We start from the raw sequence: 23,656 nt of genomic DNA on the forward strand, positions 1-23,656 counted from the left end.
AACCTTCCGGCACATTTTTTCCGGTTGAAACCAGCGTGATGCGATCAGTTTTTTAGCTACTGTGATACCCGATAAAACCAATCTCTTTAGCTGTGGATTTACTGCAAACTCAAAAACATCATTCAATAGTAATACAGAGGGGTGTACTGGTATATTCCAAGATACGAGTTTTGATAATTGATGGGTCACATCTTTCCAGAATGCCTTAACTGGTGGGCAGTCCCAATACATGTGCATAAATGTTCCTTCGTCTCCATTTGTACATTGGGAGCATTTTGAGTCTTGTTTGAGACCCATTCTGTTCAGTCTTATAGGAGTCAAGTATGTCCTGTGAATATAGTTAAGATTGATTTGTTGATGGTCCGGGTTCCTTGATGTAAGACGGACATTTGCCCATGCTCCTTGCCAATCAAAGTCACTTTCCAGGTCTGGTATATCCCTCCTCCAGACAGAGTCTAGTTGGAGGGTTTCATACGAAGACGTTAGTAATTGATAATAAAAACCTGATACAAAACCTCTCGATGTCTCTCTTTCATAGAAGAATTTGTGGTATCTGTGGTGTTCAACTGGTATGTCTAATTATCTGTCTAAAGGGCTCTACATTTGTAGGCATGATAGGATCGTGGATCTGATTGCAGACAGTTCCACACTCGGGTCACCTGCAACATATAAGCTGTATAAGCACACCAGTGTGAAGCCATATATGCTCGATCTGTGTAGGGACAATTCACTGTTCTCTGATATTTCAGCAAACACCCCTGATGTTATTATTGTTAATGAGAATAACAGAGAGGTTCTCATCCTAGAAGTTGGTTGCACGTTTGACTACAGTCTAGAGGAAGCCTTTACAACCTAAATGTTAAAATATCAACTGTTAGACCATACCATATCACAACTCGGCTACAACTGTAAACTTTTAGTCTTCATATTTGGAAGCCTGGGTCATGTCCATAAGTTGGGTGTTAGAGGCCTTCAGATGGCCGGTCTTCCGAAGAGAAGAGCCAAACAATTAGCAAGATATTGCTCAGTGTCAGCAATTATTGGCAGCCGGGCAATTTGGAGAAGACGCTGCTATCTGTATCCATGAGCTGTGTGTAGATTGTCAGGTTCATCATCCATGTGTGTGTGTAACTTTGGTTGCCATTGTCAATTTGGGCACGATTGTATCAGAATAACCCACAATGTACAAGTGCACTGATAATATTTGTGTCCTTTAAACATTGTCTTTATGTGGACATAAATAAAGATTCTAAATGTGTGTGTGTGTGTGTGTGTGTGTGTGTGTGTGTGTGTGTGTGTGTGTGTGTGTGTGTGTGTGTGTGTGTGTGTGTGTGTGTGTGTGTGTGTGTGTGTGTGTGTGTGTGTGTGTGTGTGTGTGAGTGTGTGTGTGTGTGTGTGTGTGTGTGTGTGAGTGTGTGCAGGATAGTCCACTCCACAGGCATGTTGGGAGTCTCAAGCTCGGGAAAAGGTCTCTCTCCCACCTGGTTTTATGGAGTGCTTCTTTTTTCATAGATATCCTGCTTCATTTTAAGAGATGATGGTAAACAAATATACATATTCAAACAATACATCAGAAAACACATTATACGGTACACTGTTTATGTTTTAATGTACTGTGCACGTTTTATTTGTTTTTAAGTGACTGTTTTCATGCATTGTAATTTGGCCCCAGGGGTACTATATTAATTTCGTTCTGCTTTTTGCATAACCTGTAAAGAGAGGATGACAATAAACAGAATTTGAACTTGACATTATAAGAGGTTCTGTATGTCAGGGCAAAAAGGCAGCTCACGCCCCCTTTGGACTCTGTGCACACATGCCTGTGTGTGTGGGTGTGTGTGTGTGTGTGTGTGTGTGTGTGTGTGTGTGTGTGTGTGTGTGTGTGTGTGTGTGTGTGTGTGTGTGTGTGTGTGTGTGTGATGAGGGCATGTTGTAGTTGAGTCACTAAATCTCAAGTCCGAGTCGAGTCTTGAGTCCCCAGTGTTCGAGTCCAAGTCCGAGTCGACCAAAGAAGAGCCAGAGTCGAGTCCGAGTCGAGTCCCAATTACCCTAGTCCAAGTCCAAGTCATCAAGGTTGAGTCCACTCCACTCTGGCTCAAAGAGTTGACATACAAATAAAGAAAGGTCTACATTAAACATAAATGACACAGCGGTCACTATTTCAAAGGGAGTTTATTTACTTTGTGACACAATAGCCAAACAAATGCACTAGCCATCAATATCTTATGCCAAATGATTAGGCCCTATTACAATTTTATTTTTAATAAATAACTGTATTTATCAATTAACAAGTCCAAGTCCTCGTCTGCACCTTCCGAGTCTGAATGCAGTCAATGCTCGAGTCCAAGTCTGAGTCATCAGTGATCAAGTCCAAGTCGAGTCACGAGTCCTGAAAATCAGTCCAGGTGTACTTCTTTACAAATGCAGTATATGTGTTTATGAGGACAATGAGCTAGCTAACCGTTATTATGTATGTATTTATTGGGAATATCAACATGGTGCCATGAGTCCGACGGCACATTATTACAGTTCAATATGCAGAAACATTTCCCATTGGTCCGACAGTCCGTTCTCCCGAATACACACATGCTGGTGAACACTACAATTCTGCATGACCGCATGCGGGCACATTTGACAGTTAAATTGATTAATCAGTTACAGTAGTTGATAAAGTCCTACAACTACTAAGAATGTCTTTAGATGGACTGATAATATTTACTTTATGACAACTGAGTCGCTGAACTTTGGTTTTCCACAAAGTCATGTGTCAGTGTGTGTGGGATGAAAGACTATGATAAAGATCATCTAGGAGGTAATTAAATATTTATTTTGTATGACTTTGCAGTGTGTGTGTGTTAATATGTACTTCCCCTATATTACTGTATTCACACCTCCCTCACACTTCTTGTCTTTCCTCCCCCTTTTGTTTTTACACAGTCTCTCTCTTTCTCTCTCTCTCAAACAAGGACACACACCACCTTTCAATGGGGCTTTTCTCCAGAGAGCTTTTAGAAAGGTGCAGAATAAAAGTATTGCTAGTTGATTAATGGATTTATAATTTAAAACATTGTTATTGTGGGTCCAAAATGAATGTTGCATGTATCCATCCCTACTTCCCATTTCCCCACATGGAATGCACCTGATTGGATAAATGACATGTTGGTGCTCTAGTGTGAAATCTATTGACTGAATGTTATCAATAGCACCTTTAAGCATCCACCAACATTTCAATAAAAACAGATGATTATAGGCGGTCAGGTGGCGTAGCGGAGATTGCGCTTGTCACCAACGCAGGAGATGCTGGGTTCGAGCCGAGCTCTTGGCATTGCTACCAGCTTGGCTGGTTGTTCATACTAATACAATTAGCAGTATTAGGGGGTGGGAAGCTGGTGGCTGGGAATCTGGCGTTGTGGACAGCGACGCCTACAGGTCAGGTCTCGGCGCTTGCTCAGTGAGGGCAGGACTTGGTGGAGATAGCGTGCCCTCCAACGCATTACACTTCACCAATGAGAGTCCTCGCTGCCAAGTGAAAAGACGTCACTGGCAGTCGCTTCACGTATCGGAGGAAGCGTGCGGTCAGCTTCGGGACGCCCTTGTACCGACTCGTAGGAGAACATGCATACAGCAGCCAGGTAGGGGAATTGGCATGGCAACTAAATTGGGACGGGGAGAAAAACAGAAAAAAAAAAAAAAAAGAAAAAAAGATGATTATAACTATTATACAACCCAGCTCAAAAACAGCTAATTTGGCTGGCCAGATGGTCTTGGGGGGTGTGGTCAGATCACGGTTGATTGCTTATGCCTGTCAAGCTCAAATGCCCTTTTACTTTCCATTTAAAAACGTTTTGCTACCATGGAATAAACTACCAAATCTATCAAATGGACCCTACTGGTTAGAAAGCTTGACTAATCTACTAACCACCTAAATCTGTGTTTTTATTTAACTATACCTCCCCAGAGTATAGCACTAATGTCACTAGCATTTTCTATTCACATACATGAAATGGTTAACATTGGCTTTGCTATGCTACACTTTCTGCCAGAGGCAGAGGGATTTTTATGATTGGTTCGTGGGATTAATTGCACAATTATCGTACTCGTAACCACGCCCACTTCAAACCCAATATCAGGGAAGAAGGCACCGTCCAGAAATGGCACCTTCTTCTCAAACCTTTATTTGAATAGGCAGGTTAATTAAGAACAAGTTCTTATTTTCAATAACGGCCTATTTGGGGGTAAAAAGCCCCCTAGGGGAAAGGGGATGGGGGATAAAATCAAATAAATAAAAAGAAAACACAAAGGAACATTATTAAAAAGGCAGGACATACATACAGAGCAACAACTGAACTGAACAACAACTGGCGGACAACAGAACAATAGTGGCAGCATGGTGTTAGCACATGGAGAAACATCTACATGAGTGCTCTAGGGAGTTTGTTAAAGTTTCCTTAAACAATCGAAATTGAAATAAACGTTTCCATATTTAAGGTTTTTTGTAGTGTGTTCCAGCTATCAGCTGCTGCGTACTGAAAGGAGGAACGGCCTTGTGAGGAGTTGGCATGGGGGGCGTTTACCAGGATATGTGTGGCTGACCGGGTGTGGTAATTTGGGAGTGGACGAGGGTGGACTAGGCGAGTAAGGTAAGGGGGATTACGGCCTAGAAGTGTTTTATATACAAAGGCCAGCCAGTGGATGTTGCGTCTAATCTCCAGGGAGGGCCAGTTTACTAGGGAGTATAGCTCGCAGTGGTGGGTCCTGTAGGGGGCATTGGTAGCGAAGCGAATGGCGGAGTGATATAGGATATCTAAGCGCTCTAGATCACCTTTACGGGCCAAGCGGTAGATTACATCGCTAAAATCAAATAGCGGCAGGACAGTCATCTGGACCAGGGTGAGTTTAGCAGATCTAGTGAAGGAGGAACGGTTCCTATACAGAAAGCTAAGCCTTGCTTTGACTTTGGCCTGCAGTTTAGTTAGGTGTTCAGAGAAGGAGAGTTTGGTGTCGATCCACACTCCCAGGTATTTATAAGAGGTGACCAGTTCAAGCTTTTTGCCATCGGCGGCTACAATGGTGCCAGTCTGGGAGGTACCCTTGTGGCCGAACCACATAACTTTGGTCTTGCTGGTGTTTAGGACCAGGCAAAGGGCGGAGAAACCAGCTTGGATTTTTAGAAAGCTCTCCTGGAGAGTTTTCAGGACAGCATCCGGGGAGGGACCAGAGGTGTACAGGACTGTGTCATCAGCATAGAGGTGAATTAGGGAGTTTCCAGCGAACTGGCCTATGTTGTTTATATAGATGGAGAAGAGGATTGGAGCTAGTAAGGAGCCTTGGGGGACCCCCTTAGAGATGGATAGGGACTGGGTTAATAGGTTGTCGGTTTTTATTGACTGAGTGCGATCAGAGAGGTAGTTCTTGAACCATGCTACACTGTGATTAGTGACACCAATGTCTCTCAGCCGCTCCAAAAGCTGTTCATGATCCACAGTGTCAAAGGCCTTGGCCAGATCTATAAAGGCAGCAGCACAGTAGAGTTTGGAGTCAAGGGCATTGAGGACATCATTGAGGACTTTCATCGTAGCAGTCTCACATCCATGCCCTGAGCGGAAGCCAGATTGGTTTTCCGAAAGTATGTTGTAGGTTTCTAGAAAGCTTGTGAGTTGTTTGCAAACTAGTCTCTCTAGCACTTTTGCTATACAGGGTAAAATTGAAATTGGGCGGTAGCAGTTGGGGTCGGTATTGTTTCCTCCTTTGAACAGGGGCCGTACCAAGGCTGCTTTCCAAGCAGAGGGCAGTTCTGCTGTATGCAGGGATAGGTTACATAGATGGGAAATAGGTTCAGCAATGATGGGGGCTGCAGTTCTGTAGAAAAAGGGGTCTAACCCGTCAAGGCCAGGAGGTTTCTTGGGGTCGAGTTTGCTGAGTACTTCTAAAACGTCCTTCTCAGTAAATTCCTGCAGTGCAAAACTGTGATGCGTGGCTGGATTAGGGGCACAAAGGTTGGATGGTGAGGCAGGTGGCACTGTAGGGCTGAGGGGCAAGGGGTTGGATGGTGGGGCAGGGGGTGCCATGGACTCAAACAGGCTCCCAGCTTTAATAAAGTGATTATTAAAGGCCTCTGCCACACGCTCATTTCCAGTAATTACCATATCCCCAGTTACTAGGGAGGTGGGCAGCTGGGAGGATGAGGGTTTGTTCTCCATCTCTTTAACTGTTTTCCAAAACCTGCTTGGGTTTGAGCTACTGAGTCTAAACTGCTCTTGAAAGTAACCTCTCTTGGTTTTGCGGATAGCCTGGGTGCATTTATTTCTTATTTGTCGAAAGGATAACCAGACTTCATGAGATTTTGACTGACGAGCTTTACGCCAGATGGTGTTTTTGAGGCGAAGTTGTTCTGCTAGGTTGTGGTCGAACCATGGGCTGCATCTGTTTTTGATCCTCATTCTCTTCATAGGGGCATGTTTGTTGACTATTTTGCTGAATGAGTCATTAAAGAGGGACCATGCATTGTCAATATCAGGGATTAGACTTATTCTGTCCCATTTAACATTAGCTAGGTCATGGAGGAAAGCTTGCTCATCAAACTTTTTCAGTAGTCGTCTGTGGGTGATTAAGACAGGCTGTTTAGCTGTACTGCCATTTCGGATGCAGGCAGTGAAACAGTGGTCACTCATATCGCTACAGAAAACACCAGATGTGTGGTTTACTGGGAAAGTCATTAAGGCGTCATTACCATAAATGCTCGGGTATGGGTAATTTTATATACTGTATTTCAGTAGCAGCTTGTGTTTTGACCCCACCGGTCTTTGTCAACAATCTTTCTGTTAATACCTTCGAAAACACAATGCAAACTTGCAATAAGGACGAGTTATTGACTTAACCCTCCGAATCTGCGGCGGTTCATTATAGAGCATTGTTTATACAGTCAAGTCCATAAATATTTTGACATCAACACCATTTTCATAATTTTGGCTCTGTACACCACCACAATAGATTTGACATAAAACAACCAATATGTGCTTTAAGTGCAGACGTCCAGCTTTAATTTGAGGTTATTTACATCCAAAGCAGGTGAATGGTGTTGGCATTACAACCATTTCCTCCTTTTTAAGGGACCAAAATAAATTGGACAATTAGCTGCTCAGCTGTTCCATGGCCAGGTCACCTGACCAGAGATCAGGTGAGGTTTGAAATGTAATCCACCAATGGAGAGGCAGGAATGGCAGTGACCAAATGGTGGCACTCCTTCCTCATGAGAAGTATTGCATCACATGAGAGTTTCATCAGTCTCCAGAGGCTCTAGAGACTCCCGAGATCAGCCGGAAGGCCGTCTGTCAGACGGTGACATGAACCTGTATCCATGACGGGTGAGATACTGGGGACGTCTACTCCCATCTCCCTGGAGGGAGGGACCGGTAGCACTTCAAACTTCACCTCGAAGCTCCCCTTAGCCTCGCCCGGCTCACGGACCACCAGCATCTCGTATTCCCCGAACCGGATCAGGGCCTTGGCCTCCAGGTCCGTCCTCTCCAGGTAGCCCAGCGCCGACTGTTACCTGCCCCCTCTGACTCAGGTTCTGGACGGTGAAGAGCATCTCGGGACCACGGGGAGTGCGGTAAGCCTGGAAGGACAGCTGCTTCCGGGACACCCGGGTGTCAGCCAAGGCGAAGGTGCAGGCCTGGCCGTCCCGTCCCAGCCTCAGGGGGTCCTCTGCGGGCTGCTTGTGACTGTGGGTCCTACTAATCACCCCAAAGTACCAGAAAATACCCCAAAATACCCCAAAGTATACCCCAAAATACCAGAAAATACCCCAAAGTATACCCCAAAATACCAGAAAGTACCAGAAAATACCCTCCTCAGTCTCCATCGTCTCCATCGCCCGGGACACTGCCATGATCGCCCCTATGAATTCTGTGGTGGAAAGTACTGATTTAGGGCTATTACAGCGATGAGAGTTTTAGTTTGAGAAAGGAAAGGAAGACGTTTACATTTGTACATAGGAGGTGGTTTGCAGTGTAAAAGTAAATTATAACAAATTATTGTCAGCTGTCTTTTTTAAATACTCATCTGTATGCAGAGTACTGACCTGTTACATTTACATTTAGTCATATATTCTGACACTTTTATCCAAAGCAATTTACAAGTTCTGTACGACAAGTCAGCAGGAAGGGTACAACTCTTACAGCTGAGTAACAAGGATTATCAACAGTGCTGAAACTTGGGTGTCGCAGTGTTGGGTGCATAGTAGTAGACATATTAGTATAGTATGTGTTTCTCATTTCAGATATTGATTGAAAAAATGTGTATTTAGTCGCCCGCAAAAGATTGGTCGGGTTTTGGCTGTGAATAACACCATGCTAATAATGACCAGACATGAAGAACTGCCACTGATCTCGTTCAGTACCTTCTTGAGATCATGTGTACAAAAGATCTAAGGAAATTAATAAAGGGGAGATGATTAAACAGAAGGTTCTGTAGATACAGTACTGAATTCTCCCATCCGGACCAATGCAATTTGAAATATTATTATAGAATATAGAATAGCAGGCTTATAAATTAACTTATTATAGCCAATTTGCATATATATATATATATATATATATATATATATATATATATATATATACATATATTATCTTTCAAATGGCCGAGTTCAATTTGTATTTAGTATCACCAGGGCCCAGGAGTTCAAAACTTGTAATCCTTATTTATTGATTGATTGAACATTTTAATTAACAGATTGCAGAATGGGTACAGTACAGTACAGCTCAATACACACAATTGTGCAGACCAGAGAGACTTTCATCTTGTTTACATCTGGGTCCCCCATTTTCAATTCATAATGAGTTGAAATGAATGAATCCAAATCTGATCCGATCAGATAGGGATTAAACGTTTTGAACTCCTGGGCCCAGGTGTGCATAAGAACAGATAATGAAATCTACTGTAATCTACTGTACTTTTTTTATTTTGATCAGGGTGCAACCGTTTTGAAAAAAAAATCAAATCTAATTGTTGCTTCATGCTAAAAATAGGGAAGCTGCGCTTCAATATTTGTCAATAACGTTACGTTTTGTGGCTATTATCCCGAATAATAACAGTTATTAAAAAAATGCATACAGAATTATGAAGCTTGAAACCCCATAGAGGCTTTCAGGAAGTGTAGTTCTGAAAAATTCCAACGCAGATCGACAGTGCTGTCCGCCACAAAAAAATAATAAAATAAAACTACAATTCCCATGGTTCAAAATATCCAAAATAAACAGACCAAAATGAATGAAAAGTCAAATCTATCTAATAACAATTTAACAACCTATTCCTAAACTAACGTATTGATGATAATATACATTATAAATGCTGTTGTGACATGGTTATGATGTGTATACTTGAATACGCGTGAAAAAAAAAAACTATACTTTTGCCAAATTGTCTGGAGATTGATTTATGACATGATGTAATTTGCGGTCCGTCGACGGACCGCACGGGCGGAAGAGGGTATTAAAGGGGACGAATGTGTATCTTTTCAACTATTTTAGTTCAACTTCCTTGAATATTAATTTTTTTTTGCAGTCTAAATCTCATTTGAATTATTGATTTTAAAACCCATTTTTCTTCCTTCTTTGATTGATTGATTCGAATTGTATTGCTTGTGTCCACCTTGTGACATCACAATAATTATGAACAGCATGTTAATCTGAAGACTTCAAACCCTGGCCAAAAGGCAAGGAGTGTCTGACATTTCCCCCCGGAGTCTAAATAACATCCCAGAATCCATCATACATATAGCCCATTTTACACAATATGTCCCCGGTAAAATCGTACCTTTACGGTGACAATTTGAGACTCTGTCTTGGAAAGGGAAGGCTATTCTGCTGTGTTTACCGTACACCTTCTATGGGGTGATTTGAATTTATCCCCTCCCACTTATTCTAATTTATGGGTGTCTGTGGTCAGTTATGGATTCCCAGCATCGGCGTATTTAGACCACTATCAGTAGGGCCCTTGCCCTACTGTTGATCGCCTGTGCCCTACTGATTACATTATTTTTTATTTTTTTACTTCGCTTTGAAATATTATAGTGAAATATTTTGCACTGTTTCGATTTATCTTGTTGAAATCCTCCAACAGGCTCTTTTTTGTAAGTTGAATGGTTTGCACACCCCTATGACAGAGCATACATGGTACATCCCACCAGCTGACCGCGCAGTTCACAGCCAGGTAAATCGAGGCACCACGTTTGTTTTTAATTGTTTTTTGTTTTTAATTTAATCACAGTGGACAGACATCAGAAAGTTATTCGCCATGGGCAGAGATAAAGCGTTGCAGAGTAAAAATGAGAGAGGTAAGAGTTGTAAGACGGTCAAGACCCGCATGAATTTGAAGAATCTCCCATCCCTTAACCGCAACGTTACCGGAGGAATTAGCTGCTAGATAACGATAGCCATGTAACGTGCTTACCAGATATAGGCTAGCCTAGCTAGGACCTGTATACAGTAATAGCCTATCTATAGCTGCCTATGCCAGTAATTTTTATATTCTGCAGCTGTCTTTTGGAACAGTCTGCCCAGTGACTTGAAAATCGTCAATGCTGTTAGATTCAAGTCCAGCCTGAAGACTGAATGAATGAAAAGTTTATTTAACAGATTGCAGAATGGGTACAATACAGTACAGCTCAATACACACAATTGTTAAGGGGATGCAGACCAGAGAAAGACGTTTGTCTTGTTTACATCAGGGTCCCCCATTTTCAATTCATAGTGACATTTATGACATACACAACATACATGACATTTATGGCATAGGGACATACATGACATACAGGTATTTAGTACTGTTACATTTGTGACATATACGATATGCAAATATACAGTACTGTTACCCATAGATCCTGACAGAGTATGATGGGCATGGCTCAAAAGGGACTATAATTAACCTAGACACTCAGCAAAAAGGCACCCTTGCATGTTTATGAGTCTGTTATGTATATAGTAAATGGTATATGTGATGTGTTGTGATGTGATGTCATGTCTGTATGATGCATGTCTAAGCATGTCAGTCTAAGCATACCAACATCCATACAACAGAAAATAATTGTTCTGGCAGGCGATACAGCAGCCAAAAAGCTTATCGCTATGAGATGGAAAGAACCTGAGAAGCTCACAGTAATTAACTGGTCCCCGACATTGCTGGTTGTTATTTATTTGGAGATCTCGACTGCTCGGGTGGTTGGGGTGGGACAAGCAGGTATTGAATTGTGGACCGCGGCGGCCGAGGTGGTCAAGGGCACAATAACATGGTGCAGTGAACATAATCTCATACTTAATGAAAGCAAGACAGTTGAATTAATCAGACTTCAGGAAAAACATACCCTCTAAAACACCCATGCTCATTAACAACCAACCCATTTCTGCCACAGACACATTAAAATTCCTAGGAACACACAACAATAAACTGAGCTGGGACCATCACACCACCCATCTACTCAAAACAGCCAGAGACTATTTCACCTCAGGAAACACAAGGTCAGGAAGAATTGAATGGTCCAATTCTACACAGCCATAATCCAAAACATTCTGTCTTTATCCATCACTGTATGGTACGGCAACACACCCAAACACACACTACATAGAAAGGGCATCCAAAATTAAACTGCAAACTCCCCACTCTGGACTCTATACACAAACACCATACCATCACACGCGCAAACAAAATCATCAGTAACCCTCTGCACCTAGCTCACCACCTATTCCAACGCCTCCCCTCTGGTAGGAGGCTCAGGTCGCCTGTATTCTTAACCCAAACGGTGCATGCTTCCGCGTTCCGGTTTTGCGCTCTGATTGGCCACTGATGTTTCTGGTCGCACCAATCGTGTGACGGCAAGTTCTTTCCCCGGTTAAGCTTAGGCACTCTTTCGTAGTTGGTTAAGATTAGAGTTTGTCTTAGAGCATGGCGATAGAACGGTTAGGGTTAGGGTTTGCTGCTGGTCGAGGCGTAAATGGGCGCGTCACGCGATTGGGCGCACATGTCACATGACCAGAAACGTCAGTGGCCAATCAGGGCCAATCAGATTCGCAAAACGCATGAACCGTTTGGGTTAAGAACAGACGCGTTCAGGTCACTGGGCAGTCGAACTGTGAGGTTCAACCACAGTTTCTTCCCCAAGGCCATACAGCTGCTCAACTCCTCTTAATCTTCACCCCATGCTTGTTATGTTCTCTGGTTTTTTGTTACTGTACGTTGCACCTGATGTTTGTATTTTTTCGTACTGTACTGTTCCGTTGTGTCTTTTATGTGGTGTATTGTCACAGCTACCACCTGCACTGTGTATGAATTCCACCGGCCTGGCCGTGTGGCAATAAAAGGAACTTGAACTTGAATATATGGCGGCAGAGTGAGGGTGGGGTTGTAAAACAAATTGAAAAGCGCTTTATAAATGCAGCCATTTACCATTTACCACAACAACATCCAAACAACATGATAATTCAGTGGCTTCACTTCCATACAGGCTAGACACTCAATTCTGTCCAAATGGAAGCAAGAATCACCATCATCATATATTTAGTGAATTAGAAATGTTATGCAGTTGCTCCATAAAATAAAAAATAAAAGTATACTCTTGCAGGACGTTCAAATACAACTCAAAAGAGAAATATTGTGTTACTCTCGTCAGTTTGACAGTTGATAATAACTAGTGTGAAGACATGCTAGTGTGTTTAGTCTCAACAGTGGCATTGTTGACATTTACAAAAACCAGACCATTTCTAAATGTAGCTTATTCAACATGTATAGGCTACAGAGCATTCATAGCCCTCTCTCTCTCTCTCTCTCTCTCTCTCTCTCTCTCTATCTATCTCTGTATGATTATCTTGTAAATCATTATAAATAATTATTATAAATAAATGAAAAATGTTACCAAGCAATCTTTATTAACTATTGCAACAGCTGTTTGATGATCAATTAAAAGACATATGACATGATTCTCATCAATTGATTTTTATAAGCACTACAACTGTGATGATGACTCGGCAATTAAAAAGGTAGGTAAGGTAAAAGGTAATTTAAAGCTGCACTATGCAACCCCTGTGGCCATGGCAGGTAACCACACTGTGTTTAACCCTTTCAGGTGTGCGATCACAGCGGTTTCATTCACATTTTAAGGACTGAACGTTCCAATAGTGATGTCACAGTGGCTACTGGCCAATCGAACACTATAGATTGGAATCTTTAGGAAAGAGTTAAACATGTCAGATAAAACATTGACACAAAAATTACATTCCTTAAACCAAGGTTAACTTTGGGCACCGTTTTACATGTGATGCGCTAGAAATGAGACTGTAGCCTTGCAGAGCTGGTCCTGTCTGACCAGAACAGCTTGTGTGGGCAATTTCAATGTTCCATGCATCGCTGTGGAGAGGGTTTCCTCTTGTTCAGCGCAGCTCTGCCCTCTGTTCACGATTTAGCCAGAGAAGCAATATTCTTTCATGAAAAAGTTCCATAGCGCAGGTTTAATTTCACAACAGATCTCGTTATTTTCAGCTGGTAGCATGTACCCTTCTCTCTCACAAGGGCACAGCGATATGCTGCGTCCCTTACATGGTAATGGCATTATAGGCCTAGAATAGTGAAATGGGACAACATGGGGATGATTGGCTTCAATTCAATGACCCCCTTTGAAACTGCGCAGCTATAGGGTTTCTCCCCATGTGAAGTGTCCTGTGCCTCAGCAGGTTTCCCCTCTGACTAAAGGTTTTGCCACAAACGCTGCAACAGAAGGGTTTCTCCCCTGTGTGAATCCTCCTGTGCCTGAGCAGGTTCCCGCTCTGGCTGAAGGTCCTGCCGCAGACCAGACAGCTGAAGGGTCTCTCTCCCGTGTGAGTTCTCATATGCATCGTCAGAATCCTTTTTGAGGCAAATGTCTTATGGCAAACGTTACACATAATATGAGTTTTAAAGTGAGATCTCAAGCTCAGGGCAGGCTCCAACTGTCTTCCGGACAAGCTGCAATCCTTAGAAAGGCCTTTAGCGTTGTTCCTTATAGAATACTTGCTAGAAAAGGATATCCTGCTCACTTTACAATAAGGCGTGGAGGGAGCTTGGCTCCACGATTGCAGTTCCTGGGACAATTCCATGTGTATGTTGTTTAATCTCAGCGCGTGAGGGTCCGGCGGAGGCCCTCCGCTCTCCCCGCAGTCGTCGCCGTCTTCGAAGCCGTCCGACGCGGCGTCTTCCTGAAAATCACCGCTTGGTTCTGTGTCGCCGGCTCGCTCCGAGTCACGCGCCGAGCCGGACGGTCCAAAGCCCTCGCCGCCGGGTTCCGTCTTCATGCGTCCGGTCGAGGTGCAGGGTTCTCCGTTCTCCGCGTTCGAGTTCTCCCACATCTCCACGCGGCTCTGGCTGAACTCCGAGAACACGGTCATCTGCTCGGTCTTCACGGGGACGGTCGCGGCGGGACAGAGGAGCGGGAGCTTCTCCTCCTTCTGATTGGCCCACAGTTCCTCCCTCTGATGGGTGGTCCACAGCTCCTCCGCCTGATTGGTCCACAGCTCCGCCCGTTCCTCTCTAATCCTGGGGGGTTCTGGCTCCTCCTCCCGGCCCTCCTGCTGCTCCTCCAGGGGAACGTCCTCTTCAGAGTCGGAGAGCTGAGGGAGCTCTGCGGGGAAAGAACACATCTACATGAATACCACTGATAGAGGCCTTGAGCAGAATGTCTGTGTAGTTCTCTTTCTTCCTAGTTCCAACATGGCAGTCTGTAACCACAAGGAAGTGCCTAATTTCTGTGCAGTAGTAGAGCAGGTAAAACATTGGAAAAGCACATTACTGTTCCACTGTGACTTGTTTACAAGATCCAGTGTCTCCCTCGCCCCATCAGACAATCCATTCAACCATGATGGAGGAGACATACGCAGGCAGGGGGCGAAATTAACTTTTTGACTCACCGGCCAGTGGCGGGTAGATGGGAAGAATCTACCCGCCAAGCATATTTCTTACCTGCCAACTTTTTTTTGATTAAAAAGATAATTATTATTATTTTATATAATTATTTTTTTAATAAAATATATATTATATAATCATACTTGTAGTTGTATTATCTGCGAGACATCGCCACCTCGCTGTCTGCAAACAGCTCCACTGTCTGTGTGTATACTCGAGTGGCCTCCAGCTCCAGCAAGGATTCTCCGGCGCTGCAGCTGGACACTAAACTCTAGATTCAGCATGAAAGGATTCTCCTGCGCTCCAGCTGGACCCTATTCAGCAGCCCTCATGCGATGTAAGCCAGGGGCTCGAATACGCATGTTGTAGGACATTGATGTCAGGAGCTATCTGTAGCTACTGCTGGATGGCGTTGGGACAACGCCTCTGAACTATTTAGTTTACTGGGACATTTCGTAGTGACTAGTGAGCTAACGTGGGCTAACATGAGCTACCTAGCCAACGGAGGTATTATGCACTGGACACTTGCTGGAGCAGTTGTTGATGTTGGGAGCTATCAGTAGCTAGCCGGCTGGATAACGTTACACAATGCCTCATGTATTAAACTAAAAGTGAATAGTTGACTGGGTCATTTTGTAACAGTAGCTAACATCATTAGCTCACGGAGGTCCCTCTGACTAGACTAACGTCACGGTGACTGTCCTCTGTTTACATGCAGCATACAGAAACAGGTGCGGGAGGGGTAGGGGCAGCAGTGCGCGGTGCGCTGCATGTCTGTGCTGATACAGCGAGTGAGAACTCCGCTCAGAATTAGATCATGATTTTCGGTTTTCACATGACTATTTGATTGCCGGCCACACGGCGGGCAGACCTCTCAGTGGGAGGCGCCAAACGTAAAAACTGATCGCCAATGGCGCTTGGCGGGCTCTAGTTTCGCCGCCTGTACGCAGGTGTGCTGGGTGTCAAACAGAGATAGTGCTCGCAATATGATACTGTAGGAGCAGCAAGGATTCTGCCATTCGAGCATATACCCTGTGTAATGCATATTATACAGAGGGTAATCCCTGTGTCTCTCTGTAGCGCATATTATACAGAGGGTAATCCCTGTGTCTCTCTGTAGCTCATATTATACAGAGGGTAATCCCTGTGTCTCTGTAGCGCATATTATACAGAGGGTAATCCCTGTGTCGCTCTGTAGCTCATATTATACAGAGGGTAATCCCTGTGTCTCTCTGTAGCTCATATTATACAGAGGGTAATCCCTGTGTCTCTCTGTAGCGCATATTATACAGAGGGTAATCCCTGTGTCTCTCTGTAGCGCATGTTATACAGAGGGTAATCCCTGTGTCTCTCTGTAGCGCATATTATACAGAGGGTAATCCCTGTGTCGCTCGTGTGTAGGGCTGGGCGATAACGATAATTATCGCGATATATTTTAATAATTGATAATAAAAATAATATCGATAATTAAATTATTATTATTTTTCTTTTTTATGTATTTGTATTGTGACTTGCAACAGGGCAGCTTTAAAACCAGAGGCAGTGGACAGACTTGTCTTTCTTACCTGCAACTTAGCTTGTCCAAATGACAATACTGACCAAATTGAGATGTATTTTTCTCTTGTCCATTTATTTTGTTTGCTTTCAAATTTAAAATACAGTTTGAAACCGTCTGTACACAGTAGGCTATGTGTGCTAGCAGAGCTAGTCTCCAGTCGCGAGTCACAGTTAGGGATGGGTACCGAATTCGGTACTTTTGAGGTACCGAACCGAAACACGTCGGTACTACCGAGTATCGATTCAAGTGAGATACAGAGAAAAAAATTTTTAAAAATTAAAAATCTTTTTTTTCCCTTTTTTCTTTTCATGTCAACGTTCACACGCACAATAATATGCTTAACTAGGATTTGACTTGATTCAACAACAAAGCAGTCGGAGCAATGGCAAGCCGAAAACTGTCGAAATTGTAGTTATTTGAAGTTTGGATTATTTTTTCCACGACTGAGGTAGGTAAATTAAATTTCTTGAGACTAAAGTACCGAAAAAAGGTACCGGTATCGATTCACAGGTACCGGTACTATATCGGTTCAAATGTGAAAGGTACCCATCCCTAGTCACAGTGCATGTCCATTTTGTCCACGCCAAAAGATAGAAAAGAAACTAGCAGAGCCAGAACTGTTCAACTCCCCTGGAGCCACAGACACTTTTTTTGGTACTTTCGCTTTCAAACCAGCTGCAGCCTGAGAACTGGAGTGTGAGGGGCTGTAACACTAAAGATGGCAGCAACAACAAAGAATTGCTGCAAAATAAACATACATTTGTTGTTTAAATAATCATTTAAAAAAATTATATATATATTTTTAATACTAATAAAAATATCGATAATTATCGATATCGAACGATATGAAACATTTTATGGTGATATAGCGTGATAACATTTTTGGCCATATCGCCGAGCCCTTGCGTATGATAGAGGTCTCCGGTATTGAACCTACCTATATAGCGTGCGTTAAAGGTGCATTCACAGAGGACCTCAACAGGCGAAAGGACACAAACCTGTCTTGGCTAAAGGCAGCAACAGCTCTAGATCCCAGACTCAAGGACCTCAGGTTCCTGCCCAAAGCAGAGAGGGAAGAGGTGTGGAAAACGCTGAGGGAGCTGCTGAAGGACACAGAGCCTGCTGCATCACAGCCTCCAGAGAGGACATGGAACCAGAGCCACCCAAGAAAAAGATGCCCTCCTACTGATGGGGTCAGACTCAGAGTCTGATGATGAGGCACTTTACACAGACACAACTCTAGACCGGTATAGAGCCCAGTGCCAGCATAGACACCTGTCCACTACACTGTATATACAGACACAACTCTAGACCGGTATAGAGCCCAGTGTCAGCATAGACACCTGTCCACTACACTGTATATACAGACACAACTCTAGACCGGTATAGAGCCCAGTGTCAGCATAGACACATGTCCACTACACTGTATATACAGACACAACTCTAGACCGGTATAGGGCAGAGCCCAGTGTCAGCATAGACACCTGTCCACTACACTGTATATACAGACACAACTCTAGACCAGTATAGGGCAGAGCCCAGTGTCAGCATAGACACCTGTCCACTACACTGTATATACAGACACAACTCTAGACCAGTATAGAGCCCAGTGCCAGCATAGACACCTGTCCACTACACTGTATATACAGACACAACTCTAGACCAGTATAGGGCAGAGCCCAGTGTCAGCATAGACACCTGTCCACTACACTGTATATACAGACACAACTCTAGACCAGTATAGGGCAGAGCCCAGTGTCAGCATAGACACATGTCCACTACACTGTATTATACAGACACAACTCTAGACCAGTATAGGGCAGAGCCCAGTGTCAGCATAGACACATGTCCAGTGGTGGTCAGCACACACAGGTTGCCCATGCTAACCTGCCCATACTGCACAAAAATACTTGGCTACACCTACACCTGCATCTACAGTGCCATGTGAGAGACATATTTGGCCACATTGTCCAGAAGGTCAGCTATGTCATCTGAACATGTCAACAATCTAGTCTGCCTGAGCAACTGGTTAAAGAACTGTTTTATTTCACGTCACAAATAGATCAATACAGTCCGTATTAAGGGATGTTGTGTTTCTTTTTCAAATGTAGCCAAAAATAAAGACCCTAACCCTATCAAAACAGCAGTCAACGTGTATATTTTCAGCACTATTTTTGTTTAGCAATGATTTTAAGTGTCATTAGCGAAATATGAGTTTATAAAAAATTAAAAATCTCTGCACATTGCATCGGAAACCGGATGATTTAGACACAAGGACATGGCGGCGTCATGAAATCGTTGTAGTCCTAAGAAAGAGGAGACCCAGGGCTTTCGATGGACGTCTCAATTTCATAAAACTACACTACCCAGCTCACACCAGCCGCAGATACTCTTCCAAGTAATCGTATTCAACTACGACTTTGAAAAGAGACTGTTCACTGTCTCTTAAATAGCTCTACTCACTGTAGCATTTATTTGGTGTCACAGGCAAGCTGTTTACATTCACTTTGTAACTGTTCTTTATCTGGTTGTTTGCTAATTAAGTCTGCAATTAATTTATGTTGTGGGTAATGCTAGTGCTACTCACTTTCATTCTAATATAATCTAAACAGAGTAAAAAGTTTAAAAGAAAATATTTTAAAGTTAAAAGAAATGGATTCCCCTAAGCAGTTTGTCATTTCTTTATTCCAACACCGATTCACAGCACTAATATACAGTAAACAAACACATAGACCACTGCACTTCCGCGTTACAATGAAATCATGGAGGAGATTGCGGGGGGAGCAAATGAATGAATGTGGATTGCAGCAGCTACGCTTGTGTGGGTGCTAGAGACATGATCGAATAGACTTTTATGCGCCCGAGTCTCCTGAACACGGTGCGACCAATTCCAAATTGATCGGAACTAAATCGGCCAAGCTATAGTCCCTTTTTCAGCACCTACTCCCCATATGCATGCGCAGATTGCCAACGGATTCTGAAGGCGCACGAAGCCGGGCCAAGCCGCGTTGGAATGTTCCATCAGAGCTTGTGCCTGCTTCGGTGGCCAGTGTCCTTTCAGCCGAACAGAATAATGGAAAAATGATCCCACTCAATGGCCAGACACGTCTTATGGCGACATCTACAATTACCTCATTGAGTCTCCAGGTAGACTAATGTTTATATTTAAGTGCAGTGGTCTATAGCCGCTTACATTACCACCACAAGCTCCTCCCCTCTGATGGAACATTCCAACGCGGCTTGGCTCGCCTTCAGAATCCGTTGGCAAAAAATTATTTCAGAATCCCGGAAGTGTTGCGGTGGTCTATATCAACCGTTACAATACTGTAGCCTATTGGATAGGAGCGCTGAAAACCTAAACCTAAATCCAAAACCTAATTTGGGTGTAAGAGCTCACACAAACAACCCTAACCCTGGGGCACAGAGAGAGCATGTGAATTCTTGGCTTACGCTTTAAAAGGACAGATTCACTTTTTTTTTTAATGCCAGGCCCTATTAAAACATTGTCCGGCATGTTGACTAGTAGCCTACATACCATAATTTCACTCATGGCTTTAGTATTGAGAACCTTAGCACTGTGCTGCATCCTCTTACCATGCAGGCTCCAATCCAATCCATGATACACATACACATGACCGTTTCCAAAATAGGAAGCTCACGGTATAATCAGGTTTGTCTTCATATGTTATGAAGGTTATGAGTTTTGTGTTGAATTACACTATTATACAATTTTCTTTTAAATAATGTAGAATTTCCAGAGCAGGCTACCTATGTAATACTGTTATTTTACTTAACTGATGATTTCTGGCTGTCTATTTGGGAATGTAGTCAATCAAAGTATCATATCACAATATTTCTTTCTTAGTTTTGACGGGATAACAGTATTTGACAGTATTTTGTTTTCCAGTATGAATTACAATGTAATCATGACTCAATGTGTTTCAGTGTTTCAAGCCCGCTTCAAAAACAATCTCTTTGTGTCCCTGCCAGCACTCCTTAGTGTAAAGCCACTTTGAGTTCAAGAAATATGCTATATAAGTCCCATTTATTATGACATATTTTGTATACCTTTATCTTATAATATATTGGTCATGATGATACCATTTCGTTCAAAATTGTCTATTTTATTTTTTACTTTGTTTTGGAATATGTATTGTTGGTGACTGTATAGTCAAATTCATTATTTTACATGGATCCATGACGGTATATCTTCATTTCAGTACTATAGGCACAACAAGCAATCGACTGGTAAATATATGGTCTAGGACGGTTTATGATGAATAGAAAATGGGGGACCCTGATGGAAACAAGACGAAAGTCTTTCTCAGGTCTGCATCCTCTTAACAATTGTATGTATTGAGCTGTACTGTACTGTACCCATTCTGCAATCTGTTAATAAACTTTTCAATCAATCAATCAATCAATCAATCAGCCTAGCCCCTTTCGGGAGTCAGGACTGTGATGTATTGATTGATTGATTGAAAAGTTTATTAACAGATTGCAGAATGGGTACAGTACAGTACAGCTCAATTAATACATACAATTGTTAAGAGGATGCAGACCTGAGAAAGACTTTCGTCTTGTTTCCATCAGGGTCCTCCATTTTCAATTCATCATATGACACATGATGGACAGTACTGCTACATCTATACATTTATGACATACCAGATTTTCAAATACAGTACTGTTTGTGATACTAAAAAAATCCAGAAAAAGAGTGTATATACATTTGACATAGAAACTGTGCATTGGGGGAGGTTGGGTAGGTGGGGTGGGGCTGTACATTGGAGGTGGATTCACTCTCGGTGCATCACAGTCCCGAAAGGGGCTAGGTCTAGCCCTATATAATTATATCTGTGACCTCAGTAATTCCTATAGTTCTCACTGAATGAAATTGTTTTACTGGCCGTGATGAATCCAATGTGACCAAGTTACCAACCTGTTCTACTAACGTCGGGCATCTGGTTGTGAAATGAAAGGTTCTCCAGAAGCCTGCGCTGTCGATCGAGCTCCTGGTTTGAACGGAAAACCTCATCTTCGTATTCTAATATAAATCTCTCAACGACCCCAAAGATCTCCTCAGCGGCCGCAGTTAGTCGCTCGTTGACCAGCGCTCTCAAGATGAGTGTTTTAGACATGTTGTTTAGAGAAGGACAGGCAGCTGAGCGCGAAGCTGAGAACACTGGCTCTGCGCATAAATATGACGTCATGTGTTTATTTCCGCCCGACTACAACCCGCAAAGCATACTGGGTGAATGAATGAATGAAAACTTTATTTAACAGATTGCAGAATGGGTACAATACAGTACGGCTAAATACATACAATTGTTAAGGGGATGCAGACCTGAGAAAGACGTTTGTCTTGTTTCCATCAGGGTCCCCCATTTTCAATTCATATAGACATTTATGACATACACAACATACATGACATTTATGGCATAGGGACATATAGGTATTTAGTACTGATACATTTGTGACATAGGCGGTATTCAAATATACAGTACTGTTACCCCTAGATCCTGACAGAGTATATACATATGATGGGGAGGGGACTGTACATTAGGAGGGGGTGGGTGGGTGGGAGGGAAATATACATACGGCGGGGAGGGAATATATACATGCGGTGGGGAGGAGACTGTCTATTAGGAGGTGGTGGGGGTTTTGGGCATTTACGGTGGCCAGTTTCGAATTGCAGCCTCCCGTAGGTGCTCTTTAAGGGCGGTTTTGAATGTGGGCAGGGATTCACATTCCTTTACAGCTTTGGGTAGGGCGTTCCACATTGTTGTGGCATAATTGCGAAACGTGTTTAGTCCCTTGTTTGAGCCAAATCTGGGTTTAACATGATTTGTTGAGCTTCCTCTGGTGTAGTGGTTGTGGTATTCACTGACCTTTGGGAAGTATTTTGACATGTACATGGGCACCCCGGTCGTATAGTGTATCTTGTAGACCAGGCCCATTGCAAGTTGCTGTACTCTGTCGTCTACTCTAAGCCATCCTAGGTTGGCAAAGTGGGCAGGGGTGAGGTGGGTTCTGGGGTTCAGGTCAAGTAGTAGTCTGACCAGTTTGTTTTGTGATGTTTGTAATTTTGTTTTAAGCGCCTTTGAGGTGCTTTGGTACCATGAGGTGCACGCATAGTCATAGTACCCTTGAATGAGTGCTCCTGCCAGAGTCTTCAGGGTATTCTTGTTTACCAGAGAGGAGATCCGGTACAAGAATCTAGTTCGTTGGTTGACTTTTTTTATTACATTGGATGCCATTTTGTCACAGGAAAGATTTGCCTCTAGGATGGAACCCAGGTAGGTAATTTCGTCTTTCCTTGTGACAATATTGTCACCCACTGTAACTGAGAATCCGTCGGTCTTGCTGAGTTTGTTATTTGAACCGAAGAGAATGGACTCTGTTTTGCCCATGTGTAATGATAGTTTGTTATCAGCGAGCCATATGCAGATTCTGCCTAGTTCCGTGCTGAGGGTTTTTTCAACCTGCAATTTGTTCTTGTCAGAGACCAGCAGGGCTGAGTCGTCCGCAAACAGGAACAAGTTGCAGTCACAGGCTGACGACATGTCATTTGCATAAATTAGGAAGAGTAGCGGTCCTAGTATGCTTCCTTGTGGAACACCACAGCTCACTGTGAGGGGGGGGGATAGAGTACCGTTTACCTCTACCATCTGTTCTCTCCCCTCCAGGTAGGATTGCATCCAGCTCACTGATAGGCTATCAAAACCAATTGCTTTTAGCTTGTCCATTAGAGTAGGTGGTATTGATTGATTGATTGATTGATTGAAAATTGTATTAACAGATTGCAGAATGGGTACTATAACTCCTTCCAAGCACTGCAGACACAAGTGGTTTCCTTTCGACAGGTTTATTAAAGGCTTGGTCCTCCAATCCACCGTGAAAACTTAAACAGAAACATAAGTCGCGTCAGGTCAACACAAACAATAATATACACGGTATGAAAACACATCAGAAAAGCAAAATACAAACAAACATTAAATACCTCGTTGGCTGCATGCTACATAAAAAGGGGTCTTATTTTTCTGTTCTTGGTAACAGTCTTGATAGTGGTACACTACACATAGTGGTACACTCTTAGAATTTAGAGAGCCTGTACAACTCGTCTCTGACCATTCCTGCCGCTTGCTCGCAGGTGTCTTAATCAGTCCCAAA

At 43.1% G+C, this 23,656-nt stretch overlaps 2 protein-coding genes across 2 annotated transcripts; both read right to left on the bottom strand.

The window, feature by feature from the left end:
- Positions 1 to 7,296: 7,296 nt before the first annotated feature.
- Positions 7,297 to 7,891, bottom strand: LOC311243764 (TRAF-interacting protein with FHA domain-containing protein A-like; the record flags this gene model as incomplete). Its single annotated transcript, XM_084333106.1, is given in 3 exon segments — positions 7,297 to 7,543; positions 7,545 to 7,733; positions 7,839 to 7,891. Coding segments are annotated over 3 exon segments (489 nt in total).
- A 4,978-nt stretch (positions 7,892 to 12,869) lies between these two features.
- Positions 12,870 to 21,624, bottom strand: LOC311243852 (uncharacterized protein; the record flags this gene model as incomplete). The annotated part of the gene is made up of 2 exons (XM_084333224.1): positions 12,870 to 14,647; positions 21,426 to 21,624. The coding sequence occupies 2 exons, from the start codon at positions 21,622 to 21,624 to the stop codon at positions 13,650 to 13,652; spliced, it is 1,197 nt and encodes a 398-aa protein (XP_084189350.1). The 3' UTR covers positions 12,870 to 13,649.
- Between the last annotated feature and the right edge of the window lie 2,032 nt (positions 21,625 to 23,656).

Source organism: Notolepis coatsorum (assembly GCF_963971535.1).
Source record: "Notolepis coatsorum genome assembly, chromosome: 1".
In the NCBI taxonomy this organism is placed as follows: Eukaryota; Metazoa; Chordata; class Actinopteri; order Aulopiformes; family Paralepididae; genus Notolepis; species Notolepis coatsorum.